The sequence below is a fragment of the Squalius cephalus genome, assembly GCF_949319135.1.
Source record: "Squalius cephalus genome assembly, chromosome: 17".
Lineage (NCBI taxonomy): Eukaryota > Metazoa > Chordata > Actinopteri > Cypriniformes > Leuciscidae > Squalius > Squalius cephalus.
This window is the reverse complement of record NC_137138.1, coordinates 20,108,887-20,136,646: the sequence shown is the minus strand read 5'-3', so window position 1 is coordinate 20,136,646 and position 27,760 is coordinate 20,108,887. Positions and strand designations below refer to the sequence as shown.

At 37.8% G+C, this 27,760-nt stretch overlaps 3 protein-coding genes across 3 annotated transcripts; 2 read left to right on the top strand and 1 right to left on the bottom strand.

Moving 5' to 3' along the window:
- The first annotated feature begins 203 nt into the window (after nt 1-203).
- On the top strand, nt 204-10,754 carry tnfsf10l3 (tumor necrosis factor (ligand) superfamily, member 10 like 3). The gene is made up of 5 exons (XM_079846977.1): nt 204-717; nt 6,000-6,149; nt 8,752-8,788; nt 8,953-9,045; nt 9,320-10,754. The coding sequence occupies exons 1-5, from the start codon at nt 463-465 to the stop codon at nt 9,775-9,777; spliced, it is 993 nt and encodes a 330-aa protein (XP_079703103.1). The 5' UTR covers nt 204-462; the 3' UTR covers nt 9,778-10,754.
- Nucleotides 10,755-11,265: 511 nt separating this feature from the next.
- On the bottom strand, nt 11,266-23,079 carry clcn5a (chloride channel, voltage-sensitive 5a). Its single transcript, XM_079846976.1, has 12 exons — nt 23,008-23,079; nt 21,890-22,075; nt 20,005-20,150; nt 18,788-18,887; nt 18,365-18,675; nt 18,073-18,279; nt 16,762-16,842; nt 16,123-16,668; nt 14,338-14,524; nt 13,838-14,236; nt 12,996-13,212; nt 11,266-12,869 (listed from the first exon to the last, which is right to left on the bottom strand). Exons 2-12 carry the CDS (start codon nt 22,032-22,034, stop codon nt 12,779-12,781), a joined length of 2,430 nt encoding a protein of 809 aa, XP_079703102.1. The 5' UTR covers nt 22,035-22,075; nt 23,008-23,079; the 3' UTR covers nt 11,266-12,778.
- Nucleotides 23,080-26,016: 2,937 nt separating this feature from the next.
- On the top strand, nt 26,017-27,644 carry LOC307145146 (liver-expressed antimicrobial peptide 2). The gene is made up of 3 exons (XM_079848006.1): nt 26,017-26,168; nt 26,928-27,091; nt 27,175-27,644. Exons 1-3 carry the CDS (start codon nt 26,097-26,099, stop codon nt 27,212-27,214), a joined length of 276 nt encoding a protein of 91 aa, XP_079704132.1. The 5' UTR covers nt 26,017-26,096; the 3' UTR covers nt 27,215-27,644.
- Nucleotides 27,645-27,760: the final 116 nt, after the last annotated feature.

The following is a 27,760-nucleotide window of genomic DNA, read 5'->3' as shown; positions in this document are numbered from 1 at the left end:
ATTGTTTGAATCTGATAAAACAAGATTAGTACATCAGTTACTACCCAGTATTGTGTAGCCTATGTGCTAGGCTACCATGTTTTATTATTTATATAATTATTATTATTTTATTACAGCCTCTACACAGCTTGGAAAACAGAGTGCAGGCTACAGCATATGTAACAAACAGCAGGTAATAATAATGGGAGGCACGAGTAGGTGTCAAATGAAAACCGAGAGGGCAGGATGGAGAGCGGATGATATTGCCAGTCTATCGTCAAACTCCTTCAGTTGTTATTCCGCGCAGCAGCGTGTTTTTACAGCTAACGTTACGCCGCTAACTTATTGTCACTAAAACGCAGGATTTACCGGAACCTCATTTTGCCTCTAAGATGATATTCTTGTCATTCAAACCTATTTGTCTCCTTGGACTCCTTGTCTGTGGTGGTAGGTAAAATCAAACTTCTTTAGTTAGTCCTAGAGATGGACATGGAGTCTGCAGCCCCTCCTCAGCGCGTGATGGAGTCATTCGACAGGAATGCCGCGGCATCCGAAGGCAACTCCGAATATTTACAATCTGTAAGCAGCGAATCGAGCTCATTCATCATGGTTCAGCCCAAAAGTCGTCTCGAAGTGCCGTCCAGGATGTGGGTGACGACGGTTGTTGTAATCGTGATTGTCCTTCAAGTTGCCTCGACCACTGGACTCTTCATATACTTGAACATGTCAATGGCACAGGTAAAACTGCATGCAACAAAAAGTTGTGTTACCTATTGCTATTGATATTATTATTAACAGTGACTTGTGGGACAATTTATGCACTGTCTAGACCAGGTGTCACCAACCCTGCTCCTGGAGGGCTACAGTCCTGCAGAGTTCAGCTCCAACCCCAATCAAACACACCTGGACCAGCTAATCAAGCTGTTCAGGGTTGCTTGATAATTACAGGCAGGTGTGTTGGAACAGGGTTGGACCTAAAGTCTGCAGGACAGTAGCCCTCCAGGAGCAGGGTTGGTGACACCTGGTCTAGACTGTATCACTTTAAACTATATTTTCTGTGAAAACCATTCCACATATAGGCTAACATTCTTCAGAACTGGAGCTCTTGTAGGCAAATCATAATGGAGATCTTATGGAAAGCTCTTTCATACCCTGCAGGCTGACATGCTGTCATCTTGGTATCAAGTTTACAAGTTTTCATTGTCAGCACTGGTTTTTCTTTGACTATAGTCTTGGGATGGGTAGCCTATTACTGCATTAATTTAGCTACCACAAGAATTAGGTCATGGGTCTCTTTGTCATAATGCATTCTGATACAAAGAATCAGTCAATACATTTTGCACATACAGTAGAATTGCTGAATTCTTTACTAAAGCTTGTATTGAAATCATCTCAGGCTTTCAAACTCCCCTAAAAGCTCTTTGGATGGTGTCCTTTGTATTCTGACACCTTCTTTATGCATTATGTGGGAAAGTTGTCAAACTCTTGACTGAAAATGTCCTGTGGGGCAAGTTTGCATAATGCACTGAATATTAATGATTTTATGTGTTATTAATATTGTTTCAGCAAATAATTTTTTCCTCTATTGGCTGCTGAAACAATCAAATGTGCCCTTTTAGCATTTACATGTTTTAAGTATTCATTAAAATAACATTAATAACATTAAAATAACATTAATAACATCTCTGTAATGTATCTCTACAAAAAGTTATAATAAAATCATTGGTAAAGGACTTTTAAACAAGGCTGAAAGTGGTCTAGGAAACTCCCCTCAAAGATAAAGAAAGATTTAGCTCTCGGCTAAATTTTAATTAAATCAGAGGAATGCTGTCAGATTTAATTAGCGAATTAATTACTTAGAAATCCTCTCCTTTATGAGCGCTCAAGGTCAATGGTTTTGAGTGCGAGGGTTTTGCAGTTTGGGTCACATGTGATGAGTTAGACACAATACACAAGGGGCTCTGAAAACAATAAGACTGTGAAAAAAAAGTCAAATGCAGAAAGCCTTAGTGAACTTCAAATATTTGTACCATAGTCATTTTTTTTCTTATCATATGAACTGGGCTCTGTCTAAATAGTTTTCCATTGCGGTAAGCCTTCCCCCAAAGGCTTCTGCTTTTTTAGTGTGTGTGGCTATAGTACAAGTATGTTGAGCACAGTATTATCGTAACTAGAAAAGGCAATTTTCTGATATAATTTCCTTATATTATTATTTTGTTCTTTAACCCTTCTTAGCTTTCACTAACTTTCCTGAAATAGTAACAATAAAATGATGCACTTTTTTGTGTACTTTTAGGTTTATTTATTTTAGTTAATGTTAATGTCTCTATTTCACCATCATTTAAGCAAATACACAAGCTTTTGTAACTTTACTTCAGTAAAAGTATACACTTCTATTAGTTGAGACATGAAGAAAATATGAGAATTTATCATGTATTGGGTCCAGACACAAATAACATGACTTCGTGTCAGGTCAAAATAATGTTATGACAATAAAGGCCAGTAGATGGCTAAAGTGTTTTCATGCAGCTTCCTGCTGTGAAAGAATTCTAGATTTTATTCTTAAGAAAGTTTTTTTTTTTTTTTGCACTTTGGATGTTTTACAGCTTCACTCCTTCATTTCTGTTAGTGTTTGTTCAACTTTGTGGCAGATATATAGATTGTATTCAAACTTATTTAAAAAAAAATCTAGCCTGGCAAGCCAGACCTACATCAAGATGTTGGGTCTGGCAACTCACCATAGACACGGCTCAATCCGAGGGGCGGGATAAACGGCTGTCTTTCAAATTCCCACTGCACGCAATAGGACAGCGCTTCAACCAACCAGAGCGTTTTCCCAACAGCGGAGCTAGTTGATAGATTCAACTTTTGCCATATCTGGCCGGCAAAACTACGAACACATCTTCCTTTTTTTAAGAATGACTTAAGTGCCGTTCTATGCTCTTTTCTCAAAGATAAACCTAACTCCAAGTCCTCCAGAGTCGCGGACAAAGCCGATTCGAAAGACTGTTCTCCAGCAGCTCCGCCATTCTTTGTTTTCAAGTGGCAGGGAACCGTCGCAACTCTGTCGTCATCATGTTAAGCCCTCCCCGCCTACTCTATACACGATGTGATTGGCCTGACCCAATTTAGGTTTTTGCAGCTCGAAAGTCAATGGAGAGTTGCTAGACTGCCCTGGCTGCAAAATACATTTTTCTGCCGCTAGGGTGCGTCTAGATTTCTAGGCTAAAAAAAAACTCTCTCTGGTAGGGTTTTTCCCATTTGTTTCAGCCAAGGTGGGACTTTTTATGACCACTGAATGAATGAAGTTCACTGAATGAAGTTTCTAAAAAAAAGTTAAAAAAAATTTTTTACAAAAAAAATCACCAAGTTCCCTTTCGAAGAACTTCAACACTGCGTCATGGTGTTGACGCTATTTGAACGCTCTATGTGAACCGGTCTCTGAAGCATGTGTGCATACACGCCAAATTCTGATTGGTCGGATGATGTCACAAGTAGAGATGCACCGATTGATCGGCTGGTGACCGGAATTGGCCGATTTTCACGTGATCGGCCATGACCGGCGACCGGCCGGTCAGTCTGACATATGCCGATTTTATGCCGGTCAAATGCACTCGGGCGCCGCATGATTAACCTTTTGAGCGGTTCGGTCTCATATATGGGATTTTTATTTCTGTGCCCCTGAGAGTAACGTTACGGTGCCACATTTATAATGTTCAGTGACGTCGCATAACTGCCAGATTCAAACTGTGCTTTCGCACGTTGGCTGGCGCTGAGCCAGAGTCGGACGCATTCAGCACTGTCATATATCACAACTAAGCAGTGTTTTCAACCTCATAATGTTTATTTTAGGTTTCAGATATTTAAATACACATAAGCACGAGTAAAACAATACATTTGGAGTTTGTAAAATACACACTGATGTCTGTGGAAGCAGCAATAACAATCTATTCAAATATAATTTGCCGACATGTGTTATTCATATCAGACAAACATAGTGGAAGTAACTATAAAGTTTACTCTATTCTTCTCAGTTCACCGGCCACTTTCTTGCATTCATTTCGGGAGAAACTGAATTCACGTGCTGTAAATCCGACTGACAGGACAACATTGCGGCGCCCATCTCATGTTATAGATCAAGATTATTGGTTTTTAAACGACCAAACACACTCACTTACACGTTTTTGAGAATCGGAATATCAGATAGGCCAGTTGATGACATGGTAAGCAAGTTTGTGAATATTTTGAATAAAAAGGAAAAGTGAAATAAAAGCGACACATCTGTCATACAGTAGACTGCGGTGTATCGCGTGACGCGTCGCCATGGAAACATTAAAGGGAACGTTCGCCTTGAAAAAACTCACTCTGGGGGGTGGGGGTGTCAGTTAGAATATTTTAAACTTACGCGTGAAAGGGTTAAAGAAAAGATCGAAAATAAATATTTGTGTGTGCTGTAAAGTGGTTAGAAAAAAATTAAATCGGAATCGGCTAAAATCGCTATCGGCAGGTCAAACTCAATGAAAAATCGGAAATCGGAATCGGCCTAGAAAATTGTAATCGGTGCATCTCTAGTCACAAGCGCTCTGACAATCTATAAAAGGCCGCCTGAACAACACATCATCAACTCTTTTGTCTTCAGGAAGCCACTTTGTCTGTGTGAGCATGTGAAGTTCAAGCCTACATGTCTGTCTGTTTGTTTTGTGAAGTGTCCAAGCAAAGATTGCTAGTGTGGGTTTAGAAAATGTGTCATTCCCTGAACAGAAGAGGAGAGTGGGCAATACTGCCACTCCCAGCCGACTTCCTCATCTATCACCATCTCCCGTTACTTAGAGTAGAGAGGAAGCTTTCAATGTGCTTCCTATGTAATAACATTCGTATGGTCTGTTCCCAGAAGAGGAAAGTGGACATGGTCACTAGTAGTTCCCCATTTCCCATTACATGGATTATGGAAGCAGTTTTTTGCACTTTCCTTGTGATGTGTGAGAGAAGGTGCTGTTAACAGAAAAGAAAGAGTGGGCATGACTGCTAACAGCATCCCACTCCCTCATCTGTCGCCCCTCCAGCAAGGACCTGGAGGTGAAAGTAAGGACATAGTGGTGGGAACTATGTTAACACATTTCCTGATGGTTCGCAAGGAGTAAAGTAAATGACAGAGCATAAAAAGAGTGGATTTAACCGGCATTAGCGACCCACTCTCTGTCCTCCCTCCAGCACATTTTGTAGGTGTATATTATGCATCTAGCATTCCCTTGCTTGAACTGTGAGGTAAAGGCAACCATCAGCCGACGAGGGCCCTAGGATACCTGTCTAACAGGTAGAGTGCTTCCCTAGTGGTTCTGCAGTGAAAGTCTTTCGGTAATGGGACACTTTAGAAAGAGAAGTAGTTCTTATCACCATGGGCATCCCACTATCTCCAGATGTTTTCATTTTCTCACCCCCTCCAGATGTTTAATGGACGTAGCAGGTGTTGACTAGCTTTGTCGACATGCTTCCACTTTTGATCTAGACCATGTGATTTTTAGAGCTGCCATGGGTGTTCCACTCTCGGGGTGGTCTCGCCAGATCTCCCGAAATTAGTACCTCTGCTATTTCTCCTTGAGTAGAATTGAGGGTTGCTCAAAAGATGCTTGTTGCCATACTTCAGGCATGCCTTCTTTCAGACAATCTGGAGCTAATGCCATGTTGTTCAGGCGCCCATTTATAGACTTTCAGCATACTTGTGATGTCATCCGACTGCCGTAGCCAATCAGAGACTGGCGTGTATGCACATGTGCTTCAAAGGGCATTCTCATAATGTCAACACCGTACATGACGCAACGTCTCGTTCACCTTGTCAGGGAACCAGGTTACTTAATGTTTTTTTTGTGCATTATATAATTGTAAAGCTAAATTAATATTTGAGTTATGAAAGTTTTGTAATGTATTCTTGAGAAAGAAAGCTTTTTAGGATGTTTCATCACATGAGGAGACATCAAATATTTTTAAGTGGACTGGTGAATTGAGATCGGTGTCATCGACAGGCTCGGACAGAAGGTGTGGTGGAGGAGCTGAGGTGTCTTGGTCTTCTGAACGCTATGGAGAAGGAACAGGATGTACCCGATGACCTGGTTCAGCTCTTTGGGGAGCCGTGCATTAAACTAGCCGAAGGACTCAAAACCTACATCTCCAAGGTAAATAATAAAACATGCAAAGAAATGCAGAGGGACTTATTTAAAACAATCCAACATAAAGTTTTACTGATGTATTTCTCCCACACGTTTGCTTTGAACCTTTTGCCAAGCTTTTAAAACTGGCAGAATGTTTATCTTATCCAAGAAATCCTACAAAGATGTTACATATAATTATTTTAGACTTGAAAGCACATTAAACATGCAAGTGCATCAAAAGCATGCTCTGCTTCTTATCACTGATGTCTACTGTATACATGGGAATGAGTCTGTTTATGGCATTTTCAATGGCATTTGGACCCTTTAGATATGCACAATACCAGTGGGAAAGTAGCTGCAGAAAACCACAGAGCCCTGGGAACCTTCAACACACAAAAGCATTCAGCATTGCTTCCTCTGAAAACTAAGTTATTTAACAGATTTCTGGTCACTTGTAAGCAATTTACAATCAACTAAGTTTTTTTAAAAACTTGCACTCATTCCTTTTTACTCAAAAAGTTTAAGAAATGAATAGTATATTTGAAAAAGCTAAGACCAGTCATATCAGTAACCTAATAAAAGTTGTTTTATTTAACATGGAGTGGACCTCCTTATGTGGGCGGCCATATTGAGATCACATGATTAGCTGAATACTACTCGCTTTACCGCCGTAATCCCCCTATTATTGGGCACTATAGCTCACTGAATATATCAGTCATGGCTGATTGTGAATAGCGCATTGTACAATAGCTGATGATTTAAAATTTTGTGTAATGCTGCATCTACAACACTAGTGTAAAGGCCTTTACTCTTCTAGCGAAATCGAAGAACGAACAGATGTGACGTCATTTAGAACAAAATTAGGCCGAAATGATGTTCGTTTTGGAGTTCGAAACAGCTTGCCAAAGCTGGTAAACAGCTGCTAAACACCTTCATACTAACATTGGTCCATGGACCATGAACACACTGGAGAGCAGCTTTACAGTAGAAAAGTTGTACTTCTGATGAAACAAGACACTGACTCTGTTTTTCATGTTTAAAATGGCAAAGCTGCTAGATTTTAAGCTATCTATTGTATAAAGTGCTATAGAAATAAGTGTGACGTGACTTTACTGGAGTGCCGTAGAGCTTGTGCAAACATGCTATGACCAGATACTTTTCTTATGCTTTGTTAAAATGCTCGCTGTTTTCTCAATTTTGTTGTGTTTATTTTGTTATTGAGTGAGAGAAAAGCGCACAGCGCAGATTTACATATTCATCTAACCACCGCTGTCAGCCGTGTGTGCGGCTTCAGATGTTTTGATAACAGTATCGCTGCTCGCGTATTTCGAACGCCGTTTTACCCCTAAACAAAGAACAAAAAAGAACTTTGCCGTGAGTATATCAGGGCCTTTAGGTTCAGTTCACACACATATCCTCCTGGGACCCAGAAAAAAAAAGTTTTTTGAATTTAGTTTTTTTCCATGTCATCACACTGTTTAGATCACAATAAACAAATGGTAAAAAAACATTTTTGCAAAATAATATTTTATTCATAAGTTATGCTATGTCCTCTGTAGTGGACGCCAGGACTAAGTTGTTTAAAAAATAAAATGACATGAAATTATATGTATAGGCAAAAACAATGGGATTTTTTTTTTCAATCACCAATAAATTTGGGGGTTTCAGGATTTTTTCAACCAAAATATGTATAAAGATTATTCTCAACTATGTTATGAAAGAAATAACGGAATGAATTGATACACCATTTTACATTATGCAATATGTGGGTAAAATGTCCATAAATGAATATTCCCATTCAATGCAATGTATATATAAACTGTATCTAATTTGCACCTTAATGTGTTCTTGGAGCAACATTTAATGAAAAAAGAAGTGTAATAATTGGAGTAATAATTGGCAACATTTTAATAATAATATCTAATATTTCATAGGAATATTGATGTATAATTTATTTCCATATTCACTTGTTGTGTCTCACAAAATGCCTGATAAACATGATTTAAGTCCTGGTGTCCTCTACAGTGGACACGTTTGAAATCAACGCCCTGTTCTGTAACAGAAAATATTTTTTTTATTTGAAACCCCTTAACATTTTCCTGAGATGTTGTTTTATGAAATACAATTTGAAAAGTAGTCCAATTTAAATCATAATTAGAATATATTATCATATTTCCATAAGAATGCTACATTTGATCACTAAATTAATGTCAGACATTTTTAAAGACCAAGGAGAAGTTTTTTTCATGGTGAAACCTCCAAACATTTGGTATCTCTGAAAAGTCCTGAATGTGCTCTTTACAGGACACCCAGGTTGTGTCATGTGACATGTATGACGTCAGAGAAATTCACTAAAATATAATGTCCACTACAGTGGACAAAAGTCTATTCTTGGGTCCCAGGAGGATATTGAAGCTTGTTCTGTCTCATCTGTGGATTTAATGTGATTGTTCCATTCCGGTGTTCCAGAAAAGAGCTGGATTGTCTTTCTGTCATGGACTTTGAATGTGGAAAATGCTTTAGTGAAGTTTTTATGTGTAACACTTTTTTCAACCCTAGTAGCAGAAATTACGTTTTTAATGCTTTTTTTCCAACAAATCTGAGTATATTCTTTGGTCTCTTTTAGGTTACAGAAAACATAATCTCCAAACACACCTTTCAAGGTAACATGAAACCACAGGAATTCAAGGGTTTTCCTCATCGATTGAAGAACATCTTTCTACTGTTGCCTGAACTAACCTACAGTCTCTTTTAAAATTCAGTAATCTATATATTTTTAAATGTCTTTGTATGACTCGTTCACTCTTTGTTCTCGACTGTTTTTCAGAAAGAGTCGCTATCCCTCCACGTACAAAATTACTCACCACTGGCAGCCCACGGCCGTCAGCTCATCTTACTCTCAGAGACAGTGGACTGCAGGGTGAGTTTGCCAGCATGTTTGGGTGTGTGCATTACAAAGGCCTTTACTTAGGTCAGCAAAAACAATCTTCTGGAAACAACCCTACAAACCACTACCAATAGGAATTCAGTAACATAACAAAACCTGTCTGACTCTTTACTGAACAGATATCTCACATAAAAAAATGTGTTCAACAAATGTTTTTTTTGCAAATTTCAGCAGAAGCAGGAATGAGCAATGTTTCTGTTCACTGAGGTGATCAAGTTCTGTTGCATCTTCTTCCTTACTATGCCAGGTACGACATCTTTGACCCCCCAGACCGACCTTCACCAGTCCTGTCGCCATCCTGTCCGTTCCTGGGGGAACCAAAGTTTTGGCTCCCACCTGCACAACATGACCGTGTCCCACGGCCGCCTGCGTATTCCCAGCGCAGGCCGCTACTACCTGTACGCCCAAGTCTACTTCCGTTATCTCACCCTCTCCATGGACAGTTATCACTCTGGTTCTGTCAGCCACCAGGTGGTGCAGTGTGTCTACAAGAAGACTGCCTACGCTCGGCCTATTCAGCTCCTGAAGGGTGTGGGCACCAAATGTTGGTCTCCAGACAGCGAGAACGCCCTTCACTCCATCTACCAGGGCGGCCTGTTTGAACTCCGTGCAGGTGATGAGATCTTCATCTCGGTGTCCTCTCCCACAGCTGTGTATGCAGAAGACTCCTCCAGCTACTTCGGGGCCTTCTTGTTTGACCTCTGAGGGAAACAGTTGGGGCTTGTGGTCTCGTTCCAAGGGAAAGGAAATTGTTTCAGTCTGAGGGCCCCACATGGGAACCATGAAGAGAGGCATGAAGCACAGATACTCCACCATCTGATGGGTTCAAATGGCCCATCTTGTTATTGTGGTCTTAGATGAGGAAGACCATTTGACCTTGGTGGGCTGAGTTTTATATGGACATTTAGGCTTCAGTAGCAAGAGTGACTCCCATCTGAATGGGCAGATCATGGGAAAATCTGTGAGGGCTTTATGAAGACAAACCTGACGTTAAACATTTGGAAGACCTGAAAATGATGACACTATTTAACCACTTAAAAATAATTCCTTATGACTTTTTACCTTGAACAAATGCACAAAACTTTGTGCAAGCTGCTACTAAAAGTGCATACAAACCATGCCAGATTAATAGACTGCTTCTTTTGATGTTTTTTTTTTCTTCTTTTAAATAAATGTTATGTTTATATTGTTCATTCTTTCCTAAAAGGAGTATGACCACCCACGGACGAGAAGTCTCTAATTTAGGAAATTGGTTTGTTTGACTTAGCCACCCATACTGTATTATGAGTCAAACATGTGTCATTCACTTATGTCTGAAGTAAAAGTCTAGCAAATAATCTAGAGCCAACATGGGGAAGATTAAGAGTGAGACATCACATGACTCATATTTTTCAAAACAAGCCAAAGTGAATCTAACCTTTGTTAAATAATGTCCTTTTTTTGTTTTTTACTCCAATCTGAAATATCTAGGAGATGAGCGTAACCTGTTAATGTTGAAAATCTCAATTCTGATCCAGGGAACATTTTTTCAGTAATTTCAAGAAACAACAAAGGAGAAAGTTCATCACAAATCCACACAGAAAAGAAACACTGAAGAGCTTGTTACATGTAATTATATTTCATGTAGTGCTTATGAATAAATTACAATGATAATGTGACATTCATATTTAACACCAATGGATAATGCTAAAATTAAAAAAAAAAAAAGTTTACATAATTTAAACAATAAGTACAAAGCACCCAACAAATGATTTCTGGCTTCTATTACATTATTATTAATATTATTTTCAACAAAAATTAGTACACAATGCTCTAAGATGTTCTTAATAAAGTGGCCCTTAACATATGTATATTTTTGATTAAAAAAAATGGAAATACTGTGGAAGTTATTTAAGGACTGAGAACCAACCAACCAATTGAGCCATCGGAGGAGTTTCAAGTACAGTTTATAAAGGTCTTAGCATTCATTTTATGTCCCACTGTGAATTAACATAGTGGTTTGGTAGGCTAGCAGAGAAATTCAAATGATTAAAAGAGGTTGAACCAGATAGATGCAGGCTTTAACATTAAAATGGAAACATCTGGGTTTGTATGCATATCATGAAATTACACAATTCAGATGACTACATTTTGCATGCTCGGGTTACATTTGGACATGCATGTGATAGGAATATAAATGGTACATGCAATGCATACAAAGAGCATTTGTAAATGGAGAAAACTTGGGCACCATTAAGTCAAGCCTCAGAAAATGTTAATGAATGGGTAATTAAAGAGTGTGCTGACAGAAGCCATTCAGAATTAAAGGGCAAATCTGACTTCTAATTACTGACTTAATGGTATAATGTAATGCATTTGCATTAATAGCATTTTCATATTGTCCAAAAATCACTTGCATAGGGAAATGCTACATACTCTGTAGTTTTAACAGTGGTTTTAAGAGCACAATGTTTGATAAACACATGCACTATTATTAATAAGTTTGGGGTCAGTACGATTTTTTAAAAATAATATAATACTTCAATTTCACAGGGATACATTAAATTGATCAAAAGTGACACGTATAATGTTACAATAGATTTACATTTCAAATTAATGCTGTTTTTTTAACATTATAGTCATCACATAAAAAAAATGTACCATGGTTTCCACAAAAATATTAAGCAACTGTTTTCAACATTAATAATAATAAGAAATGTTTCTTGAGCAGCAAATCAGCATATTATAATGATTTCTGAAGGATCATGTGACACTGAAGACAGGAGTAATGATGAAAATTCAGCTGTCATCACAGGTATTGCAATAGTATTTCACGATGCTACTGTTTTATTGTATTTTTGACTAAATGCAGCCTTGATGAGCATAAGTGGCAGCTTTCAAAAAAACATGAAAAATCTTACCAACCCCAAACTATTAAATGGTAGTGTAAAAATGAAGTTGTAATTTTGAAAAGTGCATGTAATATGAAAACATATACATAATGAGTCTTTTAATGCATCATCGCTAGGCAGAAACTGCACAGTGCTGCTTATGAAATCTGGAAATGTAGCAAAGACTTGACAAAATATGAATCATCAGACTCATAAACTGTTAACACTCAAAAATTAATTGAGAACATTTAGCCCGAGAGCTTTTAGATGCTGGAATACTTGCAAGTGCTCCTTCAAATTACAAAAAATGTGCATGAACATGTAAACAACAAATAAAGGTTTTAACTGATGATTAACATCCATCGCATAGTGGAAGAAAAATATGCAATGACTGATATCACTAAAAAAATGTCTCATAAAATCTTAAAGATGAAGACATAGACGAACCAAGGTAGGTGAATGTATATGTTTAAACAGATTAATGCTACAAAATGTTATGATTTCCACTGTTTCGTCACTTGCCTGTGTGGTATATGTGATATGTTTTGATGTTTTGATGTTAAGATAGGGTGGCTATTTGCAAACACCAAGACTTGGTTGCACTCAGTCCCACCTCTTAAGCTATTTGCTGGAGTGCATAGAACACTTCTGAAGGTTCTCCATCCTGAAGTTGTAGCGCCTGCACCAATGAGGCCCTAAAAATGGATTCACAGTGTGAATGGACGCAAATCCAGTACTGGCAGTTCTGTAGTGCAAATCATTTGGCCAGACTGGTGTTTTCTGCCCAGTGGGTTGTTTCAAACTAGCTGGTGTTTCATGACAGCCAGTTTGGCACTTCAGTTGAAGAGAATAGAGTCAGGGTCTCGGTTGGCCATCTGGGCCATGTGTTTCAGAATGTCTTTTTTGGTGATGATGCCCAGTAAACGCCTGTGGGAAACAGGAACAGATAATTATATTGAGCTAACGTGAATCTTCTGATGTATGTAAATCATGGACACACTCGAAAATAGTTTTCAGAACTGTAAAGCTAAGCTAAGCGAACCAAGCTTTTACCCGTTGTGAGTGACGAGACACTGGCGCAGACCCAGCTTGCGAAAGATGTCCACCACAATGTCCATGGCAGTGTGGTCTGTTACGGTAAATGGGCTGAGATCCATGATACCACGAAGCTTCAACGGGGGAGGGCTGTTGGGTGGCTGTGGAGGTGTGTATTCAGTGAAGAAAATTCGGGAGGCGCTGACCACACCTTCCTGCCGCTGACGAGCATTTTCTGCCAGAGGGAAATGGAGAATAATAAACCTTCTCATGAGAGACCTATAATTCACATGAGCCCTATAATAATACAGTAATAGAAAGGGATAGTTCACTAAACTAGGGCCCTCATATCTGTCCTAACCTGTAGGACTTTCTACTGTGTAATTGCTGAAGAAGAATGTTTCAACGTTTTTATCCATACAATGAAATGTGCAAAACAACGACTATAATTGTTTGAAAAAAAAAGCAGCAGTGTCTGATTCTGTCGATAAGCACATTATTTACTAGAATTGCTTAATTAGTAGAATGCTGATTATATACATGTTATCAGTTAGAGTGGGAATGAAGGCTTATATACATTCGTAAAAGTGAGTGTAAAGAAAGCCCATGGAGCTTGTTAATCCATCTTGATGGATGCCACTATGAGCAGAATCCTGACATTTAAACAGTGCACTCTGACCAACTTGAGGACAGTCATGATGTGACTTGCCTTGCGAAAATTAAATGAACCCATAAAAAACTACAACATTGTAAAAATGTAAGTCCCTGTTTCAGAACAAGACAAACAATGTACAATGTGGTCTGAAAACTGCGAAAGAAAGATCATTATATAAAATCCCCCTAAAGCTGTAATCTCTTACCGATAGAGATGACCAGATCCCTGCGCTGCACAAAGCCCACAAGTCTCTGAGACTCGTGTGAGACGACCACAGGGAAGCCGCTGTATGACGTTTCAGCAATGAGCGACTCTACTTCCTCCACGCTCATCCCGTCCTGTGTAATCACGGAGAGTGGGGGGTCGCTACGGCGAGGTCGCATCACATCCATGGCCAGTGTCTTGTGGCTGAACTCCTCCTTAGACTCCAGGAAGGGGTAGCCGTTGAGACGGATGTGAGCCTCATAGATGCCCTCTCGACCCAGAGCATCTGCCACCCATTTACTAGTCATGGTGGCAGCCATGAGAGGTACGATGTATTCCAGACCGCCCGTTAGCTCAAACATGATGACCACCAGAGAGACGGTCATACGAGTCACACCGCCTATGAAAGAAAGACAGGCCTGGAAAAAAGGCACCTGGACAAGCCACTAACGGCACATTTTTGACAGAATACAGTTTAAATAGAATTGAAAAGATTCTTACCCAAGCAGGCAGTAGCGCCCACCATAGCATAAAGGCCTGGAGTGATGCAGTCCGCTCCAGGTGAGCACCAGCCTCTAAAGATTACCCAGTCGTGGTGGTAATATGCCAGCTGCTCCATACCCACACCGAGCAGCCTTCCTGCGATCGCTCCCACAGCCATACTGGGGATGAAGAGACCAGAGGGCACCTGGAGGAACACACAGGAGAAGACACTACAGACAACCGCCTGTGTAAACAAACTATTCAAAAAGGAAATGGAAAGTGTGTCAAGACCTTGGGAGACGGAGGGAGGGAGGGATGGATAATGGAAGAAGGGAAGATAGAATGGATGAAGAAAGAAAAAGAAAGAAAGAAAGAAAGAAATGGATGGAAGAAAGAAACAAGTAATAAAAACTCAGTGAGTGTTTTAGCGCAATTTTCTGACGTCATGGGATCACAACACTAAGAGATAGTAAATCTTTTTATGTTTTTTTTTTTTTTTTTTTTTTTTTTGTGCGTTCCCGAGATTAGACCTTCCTTAACATAATGCCGAAAACCCGAAGTCTCTAGGTGGTCTGGTTGAGGAGGAGATAGAAGTGCAAGATTGGTGCGCACAGACAGAACAGAAATCATGAGTTAACAATCGCAATTTTGTCCGTAGGAAAATTGCGCTAAAAAGAAAGAAAGAAATGGATGGAAGAAAGAAAAAAGAAAGAAAGAAAGAAAAGAAAGAAAGAAATGGATTGAAGGAAGGAAGGAAGGAAGGAAGGAAGAATGGTAAAAAGTAGGACAGAAATAAAGAAATGGATGAAAAAAGATGAAGAAAGAAAAAGAAATGGAAGAAACAAATGAAGGAAAGATGGATGGAAGAAAGAAAGAATGGAAAAAAGAAGGACAGAAATAAAGAAATGGATAGATGGAAGAAGTGATGGATGGATGAAGAAAAAGAGAAAGAAAGAAATGGATGATGGAAGGAAGGAAGAAAGAATTAATGAATGGCAAAAAGAAGGACAGAAATAAAGAAATGGATGGAAAAAGAAAGACTGGATGGATGGATGAAGAAAAAGAAATAGAAGAATGAAGAAACAAATGAAGGAAAGATGGATAGAAGAAAGAATGCAAAAAAAGAAGGACAGAAACAAAGAAATGGATAGATGGAAGAAATGATGGACTGATGAAGGAAAGAAGGAAGAACAGAAAAAAGACAGAAAGAATGGGATGAATTGATGGAATAAATAATGGTAAAGGACAAATAAAGAAATGAATGGAAGAAAGGAAGATAGGGTGGATGGATGGATGGATGGATGAAGAAAGAAAGAAAAAATGGATGGATGTACAGAAGGAAGAACGGGAAAAAAGACAGAAAGAAAGAAATGGATGTACAGAAGGAAGAACGGGAAAAAAGACAGAAAGAAAGAAATGGATGTACAGAAGGAAGAACGGGAAAAAAAGACAGAAAGAAAGAAATGGTTGGAAGGAAGAAGAAATTTATGATGGATGGAGGGATGGAAAAAGGAAGATATAATGAATGGAAGGAAGACAGGATGTATAAAAGGAAGGAGGCATGGATAGATGAATGGATGGAAGAAAGGAAGATATGATGGATGAATGATGGAAGAAAGGATGAATGATGGAAGATAGAAAGGATGGACAGATGTAAGAAAGAAAAGAAGGATGAATGGATGATGAATGTAAGAAAGGAAGACGGGATGGATGATGGATGTAAGAAAGGAAGACAGGATGGATGATGGATGTAAGAAAGGAAGACAGGATGGATGATGGATGTAAGAACGGAAGCCCCAGTACCTTCATGCCGAAGGTCACGACGGTGATGAGCATCTTGAAGATCAGGGCGAGTGAGAGCTGCCACATGGCTGTGTACACATCATGTCCCGCGGGCCTGTCGGGCAGAGCGTCGCTGCTGCTCTTGGTGACGCTCACGTTGGCGTAGTTACACAGCTGTGAGGAGTCCAGCAGACCACAGTCGTTGAACAGCTCAGAGATCAGCTCGCTGGTGCTCATCCGGGTGTAGCTGTTGGGGAACGCCAGCAGAGCAGTGACCGCAGTAACAACCAGCACCTCCAGCACAGGGTAGTGACCCAGCCGAGTCGTCTTGCGCCGGCGGCACCACGCAATGTTCGCGCGGATGAAGAAAGCTCCCCAGATCCCCCCGAAAATACCCAACAGGATGAAGGGTATGAGCTCCAGCAAATGCCAAGGGGAGTGGAACTCCACATAGAAGAGCACCAGCCTGCTGTTCCCAAACGGGTTGATGGAGCGAAGGGTGAAGGCCGCCACCAACGCAGCAAAGAAAGAGCGCCACAGCGTCTTCAGGGGGAAATAATAACTCACCTACAGGAAAAAGAGAGAGCGGGACTGGTCATTCAAATGACACTAGATAATGCTGAGAGTATGAAAACAGAAATTTGTTAGGAGCATGCTTGCCTCTTCCAGACTGAAGAGAACGCCACCGATCGGAGCGCCGAAAGCTACTGACACCCCAACGGCTGCTGCGGCGGACAATACCTAATCAACACACAGACACACAGAGAACGAGAGAAGTCAAGCAACAGACCAAGCTTATCACTGAAAAGGCTTGGATCAACAAAGGCCTCAGATGTCAAAATAAAACGTGATCTTATGTTTGGTCTCATCTTCATGATGTCGATTAAAAACATTCTCACAACGAGTCACGTTTAAAACAGAAAACCACAAAAACAGGCAACTAGAATGTCCTTAGCGGCAAGCCACAAAAATGTAACAACACATATTTATAGGGAGTGACAGATGGGAGTTAGAAATTAAAAACAGGGATCATAGTCTTTAGTCACACAGAGGAATACGGGAAATTCATATTATATTGGATATGACAGACAAGGGTGTTTCTTAAAGGGATAGTTGAAAATGATCCCATAATTTGATCACCCTCAAGCCATCCTAGGTGTATATGAGTTTCTTCTTTCAGCCAAACACAGTTAAAAACATCCTGGCTCTTCCAAGCTTTTTAATGGGAGTGAGATTTTGAAGCCCATAAAAGTGCATCCATCCATCATAAAAGTAATCCGTACGACTCCAGGGGGTTAATAAAGGCCTTCTGAAGCGAAGCGGTGGGTTTTTTAAGACAAATACCCATATTTAAAACTTTTAGCAGTTCAAACAAAAAGGGCTAGGCAACAAACTCAAGCTCTTCCAATATTTCTCTATAACAATTCTTGTTTTAGACTTCTAATTTGTGACCGGTGTTTTGTTTTGCTCTATCCTCTGCGCTTCTGTGTTTGTCAATACGTTATGCATCGAGTCAGAAGTCACTCTTCCACCGGAACTCGACTAATGTACGGCTGTGATTATAGTATATAAAGTTATAAATATGGATTTTTTTGCACAAAAAACACATCGCTTCGCTTCAGAAGGCCTTTATTAACCCCCTTGAGTCGTACGGATTACTTTTATGATGGATGGATGCACTTTTTTGGGCTTTAAAACCTCAGGCTCTATTCACTCCCATTATAAAGCTTGGAAGAGGCAGGATATTTTTACATATAACTCCGACTGTGTCAATTATGGGATAATTTTCATTTTTGGGTGAACTATTGCTTTAAAGCCAAATGTTTATTTCTCAGACATAGAATGGGTGGAAATTAATTGATCATGAAAAAACTAAATGATCTATTGTTACTTTATTCATATTGAATAATAATAATATAATTGGGATTTCTAATGGGTAAAAAGGCAATCAATCACATTTACTCATCATACCTCTCGTCTCTTTGCCTCATTCTTGCGGTACTTGGTGAAGAGGTGGCACAGGATGTTTCCACAGCAACAGGCCACATGGACTAGAGGCCCTTCTTTGCCCAGACTGAGTCCAGATGACACAGCCAGCACTAGGGTGATGGTTTTAATCATAAGAGTCCATTTACCCAGGTAGCCCCTGATGATAAACCCACTCAAGATGGTCTTGATCTAGAGGGTCAAACAAAAACTGTGATATTCACATGTGATTTTCTAATATTAAATATTATACAGGCACTAAAATTCTTAAGCTTACCTCAGGTATTCCAGAGCCACAGGCATACGGGGCAAAGGCTCTGACTAAAGACACTGCCAGGAAGGAGAAAAGCAGCGCCCAGCACACATACATCAGGTAATTCATGATGTAGGCGAAAGGGCCGTCATTGCTGCCGACGATGAGCTCTGCCCAGCTTTTCCATTGAGGGCATTTGTCTCTCTCCTGGAAGGTCGTCTCATTGGAGTTCCAGCAGCAGTGCTCATGATTAAACCAGAAGCCGTTCAGACACACTCCCTCCTTCAGATCAGTCATCCAGTGGGCAGAGATGTCGATCCCACCAGCCAGGGCACCTGGAATCAAATAGAACAGCACATGCTATAAAACAACAAGGTAAGGCCAGGTGTTTGCTCTATAATCACTCCTCATGATACTTCTGCTTTAATATTATAGAGATGAACCAACCTGACATCAGTCCCACGAGCAGCATGAGAAGCCAGCCGGAGAAGGCGTCACTGATGCTTTTCAGCAACGCCCAGGTTGACTCTTTACTCTTGGTAGCAATCTATCATGAAGAGAAATAGAAGATCACAGACAGTCAAGTTACCTTTATTTATATAGCGCTTTATATAATACAGATTGTTTCAAATAAGCTTTACCGTAATAAACAGGAAAATAACAATCAATGATGCAAACTTTAATTATGAGACAAACTCAAATTCTGCTGTACAGCAGCTCTACAGAAGACAATAGTGTCATTTCAGTTCAGTGTTCGCTCAGTTTAGTTCAATAACTGTTATACACATATATAACCGATACACTCAATAACCAATACACATAACTGTCGCTGTTGTAAAATTTGTAAATTATGAAACAAATTCGATTCAGTTATAAAGCAGCTCTACAGAAGACAATAGTGTCATCATCCAGGCCAATCCATTGTTCAAGTTCTGTTCTCATGTGATAGTGTCAGTACAGTCAGCCTGATGTTACTGAATATGACGTCTTTTAAAACCCAACTAAAGCCCTTTTTAGACGGGACTAGTTTTTCAGGGCGCCGTTAGAGAAATTTGTGTTTCAAAGACGTACTTTGCGATTTTAATCCTGTCTGAATCTGCTAAGTCTGTGTTTTTCTCACACAACCTCAATAAAAATTCCAGGGCAAATGACCTGCTGTTTTTCGGCAAACTCAACGGTCCTCTGAGAAATCCAATCCCGTCCGAATGCAAAGAGTAAAATATTTCTCTGCTCACTTATTTCTTATAAATACCCACTGCTATTCATTTTACTTAAATGTTTTTTTTTATTTATAATAAATTAAAATCATATCAACAAATAACAAATTAAAAGACACAGCACATGAGCTTCTGTTATGGCCACATATAGAAAACACACACTCCCACTTCTGTAATAAACATGGAGATGTTAGTCCCATCCGAATCGGTACATGACATCACAGACGTCGAGTGATAAGAATTGTAACTCAAACGTCGTTTAGAAAACTAGTCTCATCCGAATAGGCAGTTCTACTCTGGCCAAATGAATGAAAATGGTGTGACAAGCTTATAATACAGCTCAAGTGTTTTTAATTGGTCGGGATACATAACATGCACAATTAATGTCTTCCCGAGCATTAAAGATGATGTTTAAAAAGTCAGAAAGATTCAACTGAGTATTGTCACCTCTCTGTGGCGATCTCGGTCCTTAGATTTCTCCCGGACCCAATCGATAGTGTTGAAATCTTCATATGTGCCGACCCCAGGCACTGGCTCATCTAGTAAATCCATCAGTTTAGGAACCCCATTAGGCCCAGCTCCATATGAACCACCTGCACAGATAAACAAAAAAAGATATATACATGCAGGTTAAAAGTGCTAATAAATAACAAGTTGTGACAGTTAAAGGCCTTAGGTGTAATACCACAAATGATCACAAGAGCCCTTTATCTGAAACATTTTCTACCAAAAAGACCAGAGGGGCCTGAAGACCTGGATTGTCAGAAGTCAAGGGCTGGGATAATGTCATCAAAATCAACTCTCTTATGTACATCAATGGACATTCAAAAGATTTTTGTATGTTTTTGAAAGAGGTCTCTTATGATAACCGAGACTGCATTTATTTGATAAAAAAAAAACAGTAAAAACAGTCATAATATTGTGAAATATTATGACAATTTAAAATAACAGTTTTCTATTCTAATACATTTTAAAATGTGATTTTAAAATATATCAAAGCTGAATTTTCAGCATCAAACTCCAGTCTTCAGTGTCACATGATCCTTAGAAAGTCATTCTAATTTGCTGATTTGATGCTCAAGAAACATTTCTTATTATTGAAAACAGTTGTGCTGCTTAATATCTCTGTGGAAAGAAACTGTGATCATTTTTTTTCAAGATTATTTAATGAATAGAAAGTTCAAAAGAACAGCATTTATTCAATATGGAAATCTTCTGTATAGCATTACAAATGTCTTTACAGTCACTTTTGAACAATTTAATGCATCCCTGCTAAATAAAGGTATTAAAAAAGAAATTTGACCCCAAACTTTTGAACGGTTGTGCACAGTGGCTCCAGTCACTTCATTTCCGATGTATATTTTAATCATTTATTATTATTTATTAAATATATCACTACTACTACTAGTAAGTATTTTTAAATATTATATATAAAATTTCAATGCAGCAGATTATTGTGAGCAGATTATGCATTAACATTTACATATTATTATTATGCAGTGTAAGTCATAGGTGGTGCACATTCCTGTTCCAGTGTTCACGGTTCTTCATGTGACTTTCATAAGAATGATTTTACTAGTACCAAGAACAGGAAATAAACTTACTCAACAAAAAACACAGCAATAAAACTAGCTATGGTTAATAATTATCTACCTTCTAGAAAACAAAGCTTAATTTTATATTAATTACTACGCCATGATGTGTGCATAAGGAGACAAAGAGTACAACCAACATAAAAGTAACCCATTTTTGTTGCAATAATCACAAAATGTTAGTGTTTGTGAAAAAAAAAAAAAAAAACATAAAATGTGTGGAAGTAGCAAATCACGCTACAGACACTACAAAGCAACTAATATCAAACGCTGAGGAAGTTCAAGGGAAACAAATGGATGTAAAAACCTGACACCGGTAAAAATATGAAACTAGCTACAATAGAAAAAACTAGAGGGGACACTTTGATCTCTTTGATAAAAGGATTTATGTGAGGGGGTGGGGGGGGGGGGCGGCAAATACCAAAGTTGTGACCTCAGCGAATTCTCACCACTATTTTCTCACAGACACACAAACACCAGAGACCTATTCATTACACATTTGCCCCCAAAACCTATATCAAATGATGAGAGAAAGAGAAAAAACTATGGGAATCTCATGAATGACAATAAAAATGAAGAAAATAATGAAAACGAATAAGGATGGCAACTACAATGGAGAAAGAATATGACATATATTGTCACCTCTCCACATCATCATTGTCACTGTGGCTATTTTCGATCCCCTTTGTCTCATTTGACTATAAACGCAACACTTGAGTTTGGGTAGATCTGGCACTCACCGGAGCTATAGTCCCGGTCTAGAGGAGGTACGTCATCTGTGCTGGAAAAGTCCAGCGTGGCTCCTGCGATCTCCACCATGTCCTCATCGCTGGTTCCGCTCTGCAGGCTGTTGAAGCTCTCACTGCAATAGCCTGTGTTGTCCATCGTTCCTCCGGACTGTGGAGGACATAGAAATGTCCTTTGACCTGAGCACAAGAGACTCCATTTAAGTTAAAGCTTGACAGGTTCCACCCTACTATTAATGTTTACCTTGCACTTCTAGACTGAATAGTAACAGCATATTTACATTACGACTTTTTAATTCCATTTATTAGGATTCTGGACTATGAGTAATAAAAAGCGGATGTACTCTGAATATAGAATTTATAATAGTCATCAAGAATTTAATAATAATATTAAGAATTTATTTATTACCAGCAAACCTATGCAGAAAATGAATTTCAAATCTTTACTATGAATTCTCTTTAGCATACTTTTTCCTTTTTTTTTTTCTAATTTTGGATTGGTTTTAAAAGTACAGACAAGGGTACATTATTATAAACAAAAACAAAAGACCGAAATAAAGTTGAATAAAACACTAAACTGTTAGCAAATATTACCAACTTTCTAATTTTTCAAACTTAATCTTGTTTTTAGGTATTGTTGAACTTCTGCCTTTAAAATTAAAAGCAAAGACTTATTTCCACCATATCTACATATCTAGCAGATTAGATTAAAGGTTTACCATCTGAGTTACTAAACCAGAGCTAATGACATCAGCAAACTTCAAATATGGGTCATTTTAGCTTAGCCAACCAGCTTGCAAAAGAAGCATGAGTAATATGCTGGTAATATGGTAAATGGCAGCAAAATGGAGTAGAAAAAAAGCGCATGTACCACTCTTCCTAATCTGATTCAAGCTCGCAGCAGTGGAGAACTATGACAAATGTACAAAAATACTCATAAGGCTGGTTAGCAGGATAGCTATAAGGGCTGCTTGCTAACCAGCTGTAATTTTCATAAACCTAAGAACCGTGGCTTAATGGTATCAAGTTGAACTATTTCAGAATATATTTATAATTTTAACATGCCGTATATTGCCTGTACTTTGGTTAAAGTGAAACTAGTAAACAATTACCTTGTTTGCTATCTCAAGCGCCGATGCCAATGACGTACTAATTAAGACATGCACAGCCGAGTGCCGAGACACAAGATCGTGTGTGTGTGTAGACTTCAGCATTCGATTAAGAGTGTCTCTGAAAGTTGGCCTCTGTCACTACTGTCCAAAATCTAGCTTTTATCTACCTCAGACAAAAAAAAAAGTATAGATATAACACCTGTTATGTGCAACCTTGAGACGCTTTCTGGTGTTTTTATTTTAATTTATTTTTAATGTATTGATTATTTCTTATTTATTTTCGTAAGTTTATACATTTTGTAATTAAATTTAATGTTTAGGTTATTTAATCCCTTGTGAAAAGGTGTGATTTTTATTGTAATCTTAGGTGTATTGAATGTGCACTTGAAGAAAATATCAAATAAAATGAAATAAATTAAAGTCCAATAAAAGTATCAATGAAATAAAAGTCCTCTTAAGTGTACCAACTTAAAAGACTGTTTGAATGCTAAATCATAAATCAGATTTAGATGTATGTACAATAACATTACGAAGTCCAGTAATCGATTTAAATTGTACATTGGGTTTAATTTGTCGTTTAATGAGGTTTGATATGTTGTTTGTGGTGAGAATTTTCACGTGAATAAATAAATAGATCCGTTGTCATTAAATGGTCCAGTAGCAGAACTTTTGCCAAGCGTGTCAGAGGTCAGAGGCCTACCAAAGCAATGCTCTTGATTACAATTTTAACTGCAGTGTTATTTTATTTTACATTTAAAGTTAGTATTTCATCAATGTTTTTTTAATTATAAATAGCCTACTAATTGGCAACTTAATCATTACAAATGTGTAATTACAAATATATTTAAATGTTTGACATGCAAATGTCAATAGAAATAACATTAAAAGTAGCCTATATTCTAGTTTACCATAAAATCCTTGTCATTACATTCGGCAGTACACTTTAATCGTATTTCAAAGACAATAAAGTAATTATGAAATAACATAAAAAGATGCAATTATGAAGCTTACTTGTGAGTAAAAAGCAAAATAAAAAAAGCTCAAGTTTAGCTAATTGCATTTCATATAAATGTAAAGTGTATTACATGTATTCTATAATATTGTAATAATTTTATTCTATAATAATATTATTCTATAACTATAACGGCTATAAATATGCGTAATTGCTATAAACTTTAATTATGCTACTATAATTAATTTAATTGTAAATAATGTAATTAAAGGGAACCAAACCTGTATGAGTAGTCCTAGTTCCAAACCTGTATGAGTAGTCCTAGTTCCAAACCTGTATGAGTAGTCCTAGTTCCAAACCTGTATGAGTTTCTTCTGGTGAACACAAAAGAAGATATTTTGAAGAATGTTGGTAACACGACAGTTGACGGCACTCATTGACTTCCATAGTAGCCTATTGTTTTCCTATATGGAAGTCAATGTGTGCCATCAACTGTCTTGTTACCAACATTCTTCAAAATATCTTCTTTTGTGTTCACCAGAAGAAAGAAACTCATGCAGGTTTGGAACAACATGAGGGTGAGTAAATGATGACAACATTTTCGTTTTTGGGTGAACTATCCCTTTAAGTGTCTGGAAACTATAGCCTAAATTAGGCCTATACAAAATAGCCTATATTCTTTTAAAATATATAATATCCATAATATGTAGGATGTTTGTTGCTTTAAATCCAAATTACAAAATTACACGAATAAGAATACATGGACAGTACACACACACACACACACAGGCGATCAATGAGTGGCTCAATGTTGCCCTCTATAGGTGAGACAGTACAGACATACTGAGGCGACCCACGCTTGCTCACGGAGTTATTTGTTACTACAATTACGTGTTACTGACCTAATGGACTGACCTAATGTGTTGTAATGAACCGCATGGACTTTGTTTTATTTCTCTAAACGGCATCAAGACTTTTCTCTATAAAAACATGATTTCATAGTGTACTTTCACAAATAATTAATAGGCCACAGATTTTCAAAACAAACATTTTTTTTTAGAACTTTCCAGTTTCTTTCCAGTTTGTGGCTATTGAATACACAGACTGACTGGATCACACTGTTCTGTCATTTGGAGCACAGTGTGAACTTTCACCGCTTAGCAGTGTGTTAAGTTAAGCAGGTCATTCAGCATTATGCTATTATTGACGAATAATAGCCTATTAATAGACTTTTTTTTTTTTTTAAATAATTTAATCAATTTAAAGTTACATTTAAAGTTTATATGAATGTTTAAGAGAAATGTTTATTTTAGGTCCTGTTATTGATCATAGTGTAGCTACATTTTAAATGGTCATGTGGTGTGACAAATGAAAACTGCATAAAAAATGCATGCATAATAATTAATTACAAGACAAAGCAAAATAGGCACTGTTGCAACTTTTTCATTTCAGTTGAATTATTCTGTCTGTGCAATGTTTCATGTTCATACATTAATTAGGCCTATTAAATTAATTAGGCCTATATTTAAATTGAAATGACTGATGCAACGGCATGCAAGATTCTCAACAGGCCACATGTTATCTGAGGGAACTTGATGACCTATTGATTTAGAGAGATGGATGGGAACATACTTGTCTCTTGAAAAATGATGTTAAAGGTATAAAAAAGAGATAAGCAATCTTTGTGTATTCTCCATTATGAAATAAGTTCCTATGTGAAAATCCCAATATGAGATCTGGTGCATGTAATTGTAATTTGTTGGATACAGCTTTTTTCCCTTTATTTAATTATTAAAACAATCTAATGATGTAAAAAGCATGCTACTGTAAATCAAAAAAAAAAAAAAAAAAAAAAAACATTTAGGTCAGAACGTAATTTTTTTACTCCCATCAATCCCAGCAGCTATTAATGCCTAAGCTTATGTAAGCTCTCAAATATGTGCTAAACACGTGATTTTATCTTGGCCATGCATGGCCTTTAGCATAGTAAGAGAGCAGAAGAGAAAGATAGACAGAGAGGGTGGGGTGGTAAGATCAATGTTGCAGGGTTATAAATACACATGGTCATTGCAAAGCTTAAGCAAATCTCCTGGACACACTGACATACAGTAGTTTTGAAGGGGAAAATACCACCAGAATGACTCTGCATCACTTTAACCTGGCAAAATTTGGATTTTGCACACTGATCTTGCTAGTGCTGATGTATCAGGTAGGTTTACACCTCTTTCCAACAACTTTTTTTCAAAGACAGCAAAAACATGATAACAGGTTGGCAGGCATGACAATGTTTTTGTCAAAAAAAAAACTGTAATAAATAATTATAATGAAACAAGTACACTGTAAAAAGTGAACAGTTGGATCAACTTAAAAAAATTACTTCAATTGGTAACACCTAAAGAAATTACGTTTTCTCAACTTAAATTATCACGTAAAACACGATAATTTAAGTTGAGAAAACTTAAATTCTTTAGGTGTTACCAATTGAAGTAATTTTTTTAAGTTGATCCAACTGTTCACTTTTTACAGTGTAACACACTGAATTAAACATTACATTTTAGAAATACAGCAATATTTTCCATTTATTAATCTAAGTACTTCAACATATGTTAACATTGAAATAACATGATCAATGAACAATACTATTTTAATTAACACAGATTAATAAATGCTGTACAATATTGCTCATTATTAGCTATTGTCACTGTAAAAAAGTTGCTGCCTTAAATTTTAAGTACTATCAACTTAAATATTTAAGTCATTTCAACTTAAATTTGATTAAACTGACTTCTAAAAATGAGTTGAATCTTGTATCTTATAAAAAAAAATTACTAGCAATGTAAAAGCATGTTGTCATAACTTATTGATCCTATAATTTGATGTTAACAAATGAGGCCTTGTTGTAAACTGTAATTGATCCGTTAATAAAATGTAAAAAGTTAAATTAAGTTATTATTATGTGAAATGTTAGGTATCCGCCGTGCCATTAGTGACTTCTGAGGTGCGATCAGATCTTCAGTCATCACATATACTGCACCGCAAGATTCGGATGTCCCCTTTGTGGCGAATCATGGGGTTCAAACCATACGGAGCTTACTGCCATGACAGCATAGAGTGCACTACAGGATTATGCAGGTACGTCACTGCTGCCGTCCATCTCCTTTCATCAAGTCCTAAAACTGCTCTTTATGAAAACTGATTATATTTTCTATCCCCAGGAATGGTCATTGTTCTTTTAATGAGCCTGTTCATTCATAGCGGAGTGGAAGACTGGAAAATATTCATTTATGAGTCAACCTACATACTATTTTATGGCCATAGCATTTTATGTGTGTGTGTAGGCTATGTTGCAAGCACTTTAATTTTTGAACAGTAGCCTGTGTAGCACAGTACTTACTGTGCAGAGCATGCGGAGAAGTCTGACTTGAAAAGTTACATTGGTTTTACTTTAGATGTTTTATGTTCAAGGCATTTAATAACCTTATTTAGTGGTCATTAACATATTGGGGTTTGTATTTGACTTGCCCCAAACTTTAATTCTACAAGCATTGTAATTAAAAGGCTGTATAGAGCATGTAGACCATTTTGAGAGCTATATGTATAAAATAATTGTATTCATGTGATATTTGATATAAAGTACTGTATTTGAAAAGCTACGAGGGCATACAGAAGGCCTTAGTAGTGACCAGTAATATCGATCCTAGGCACAGTGCCGGTAAGAGAACGTGCACAGTTGCACACATCTTTTTCAGGATGGTCTGAGTTCTCTGAAAACCCAGTTCTAATGACAAAGGCCCCTGAAGA

Coding starts and splice junctions, on each gene's coding strand:
- tnfsf10l3 (XM_079846977.1), top strand. CDS start 463: ATGGACATGGAGTCTGCAGCCCCTCCTCAGCGCGTGATGGAGTCATTC. Junction 6,150..8,751: donor TCAAAACCTACATCTCCAAG/GTAAATAATAAA, acceptor GGTCTCTTTTAG/GTTACAGAAAACATAATCTC. Junction 8,789..8,952: donor CTCCAAACACACCTTTCAAG/GTAACATGAAAC, acceptor ACTGTTTTTCAG/AAAGAGTCGCTATCCCTCCA.
- clcn5a (XM_079846976.1), bottom strand. CDS start 22,034: ATGGACAACACAGGCTATTGCAGTGAGAGCTTCAACAGCCTGCAGAGC. Junction 16,843..18,072: donor ATGAGGCAAAGAGACGAGAG/GTATGATGAGTA, acceptor TGTGTTGATTAG/GTATTGTCCGCCGCAGCAGC. Junction 13,213..13,837: donor GGATCTGGTCATCTCTATCG/GTAAGAGATTAC, acceptor TCCCTCTGGCAG/AAAATGCTCGTCAGCGGCAG.
- LOC307145146 (XM_079848006.1), top strand. CDS start 26,097: ATGACTCTGCATCACTTTAACCTGGCAAAATTTGGATTTTGCACACTG. Junction 26,169..26,927: donor TGCTAGTGCTGATGTATCAG/GTAGGTTTACAC, acceptor GTGAAATGTTAG/GTATCCGCCGTGCCATTAGT. Junction 27,092..27,174: donor TGCACTACAGGATTATGCAG/GTACGTCACTGC, acceptor TTCTATCCCCAG/GAATGGTCATTGTTCTTTTA.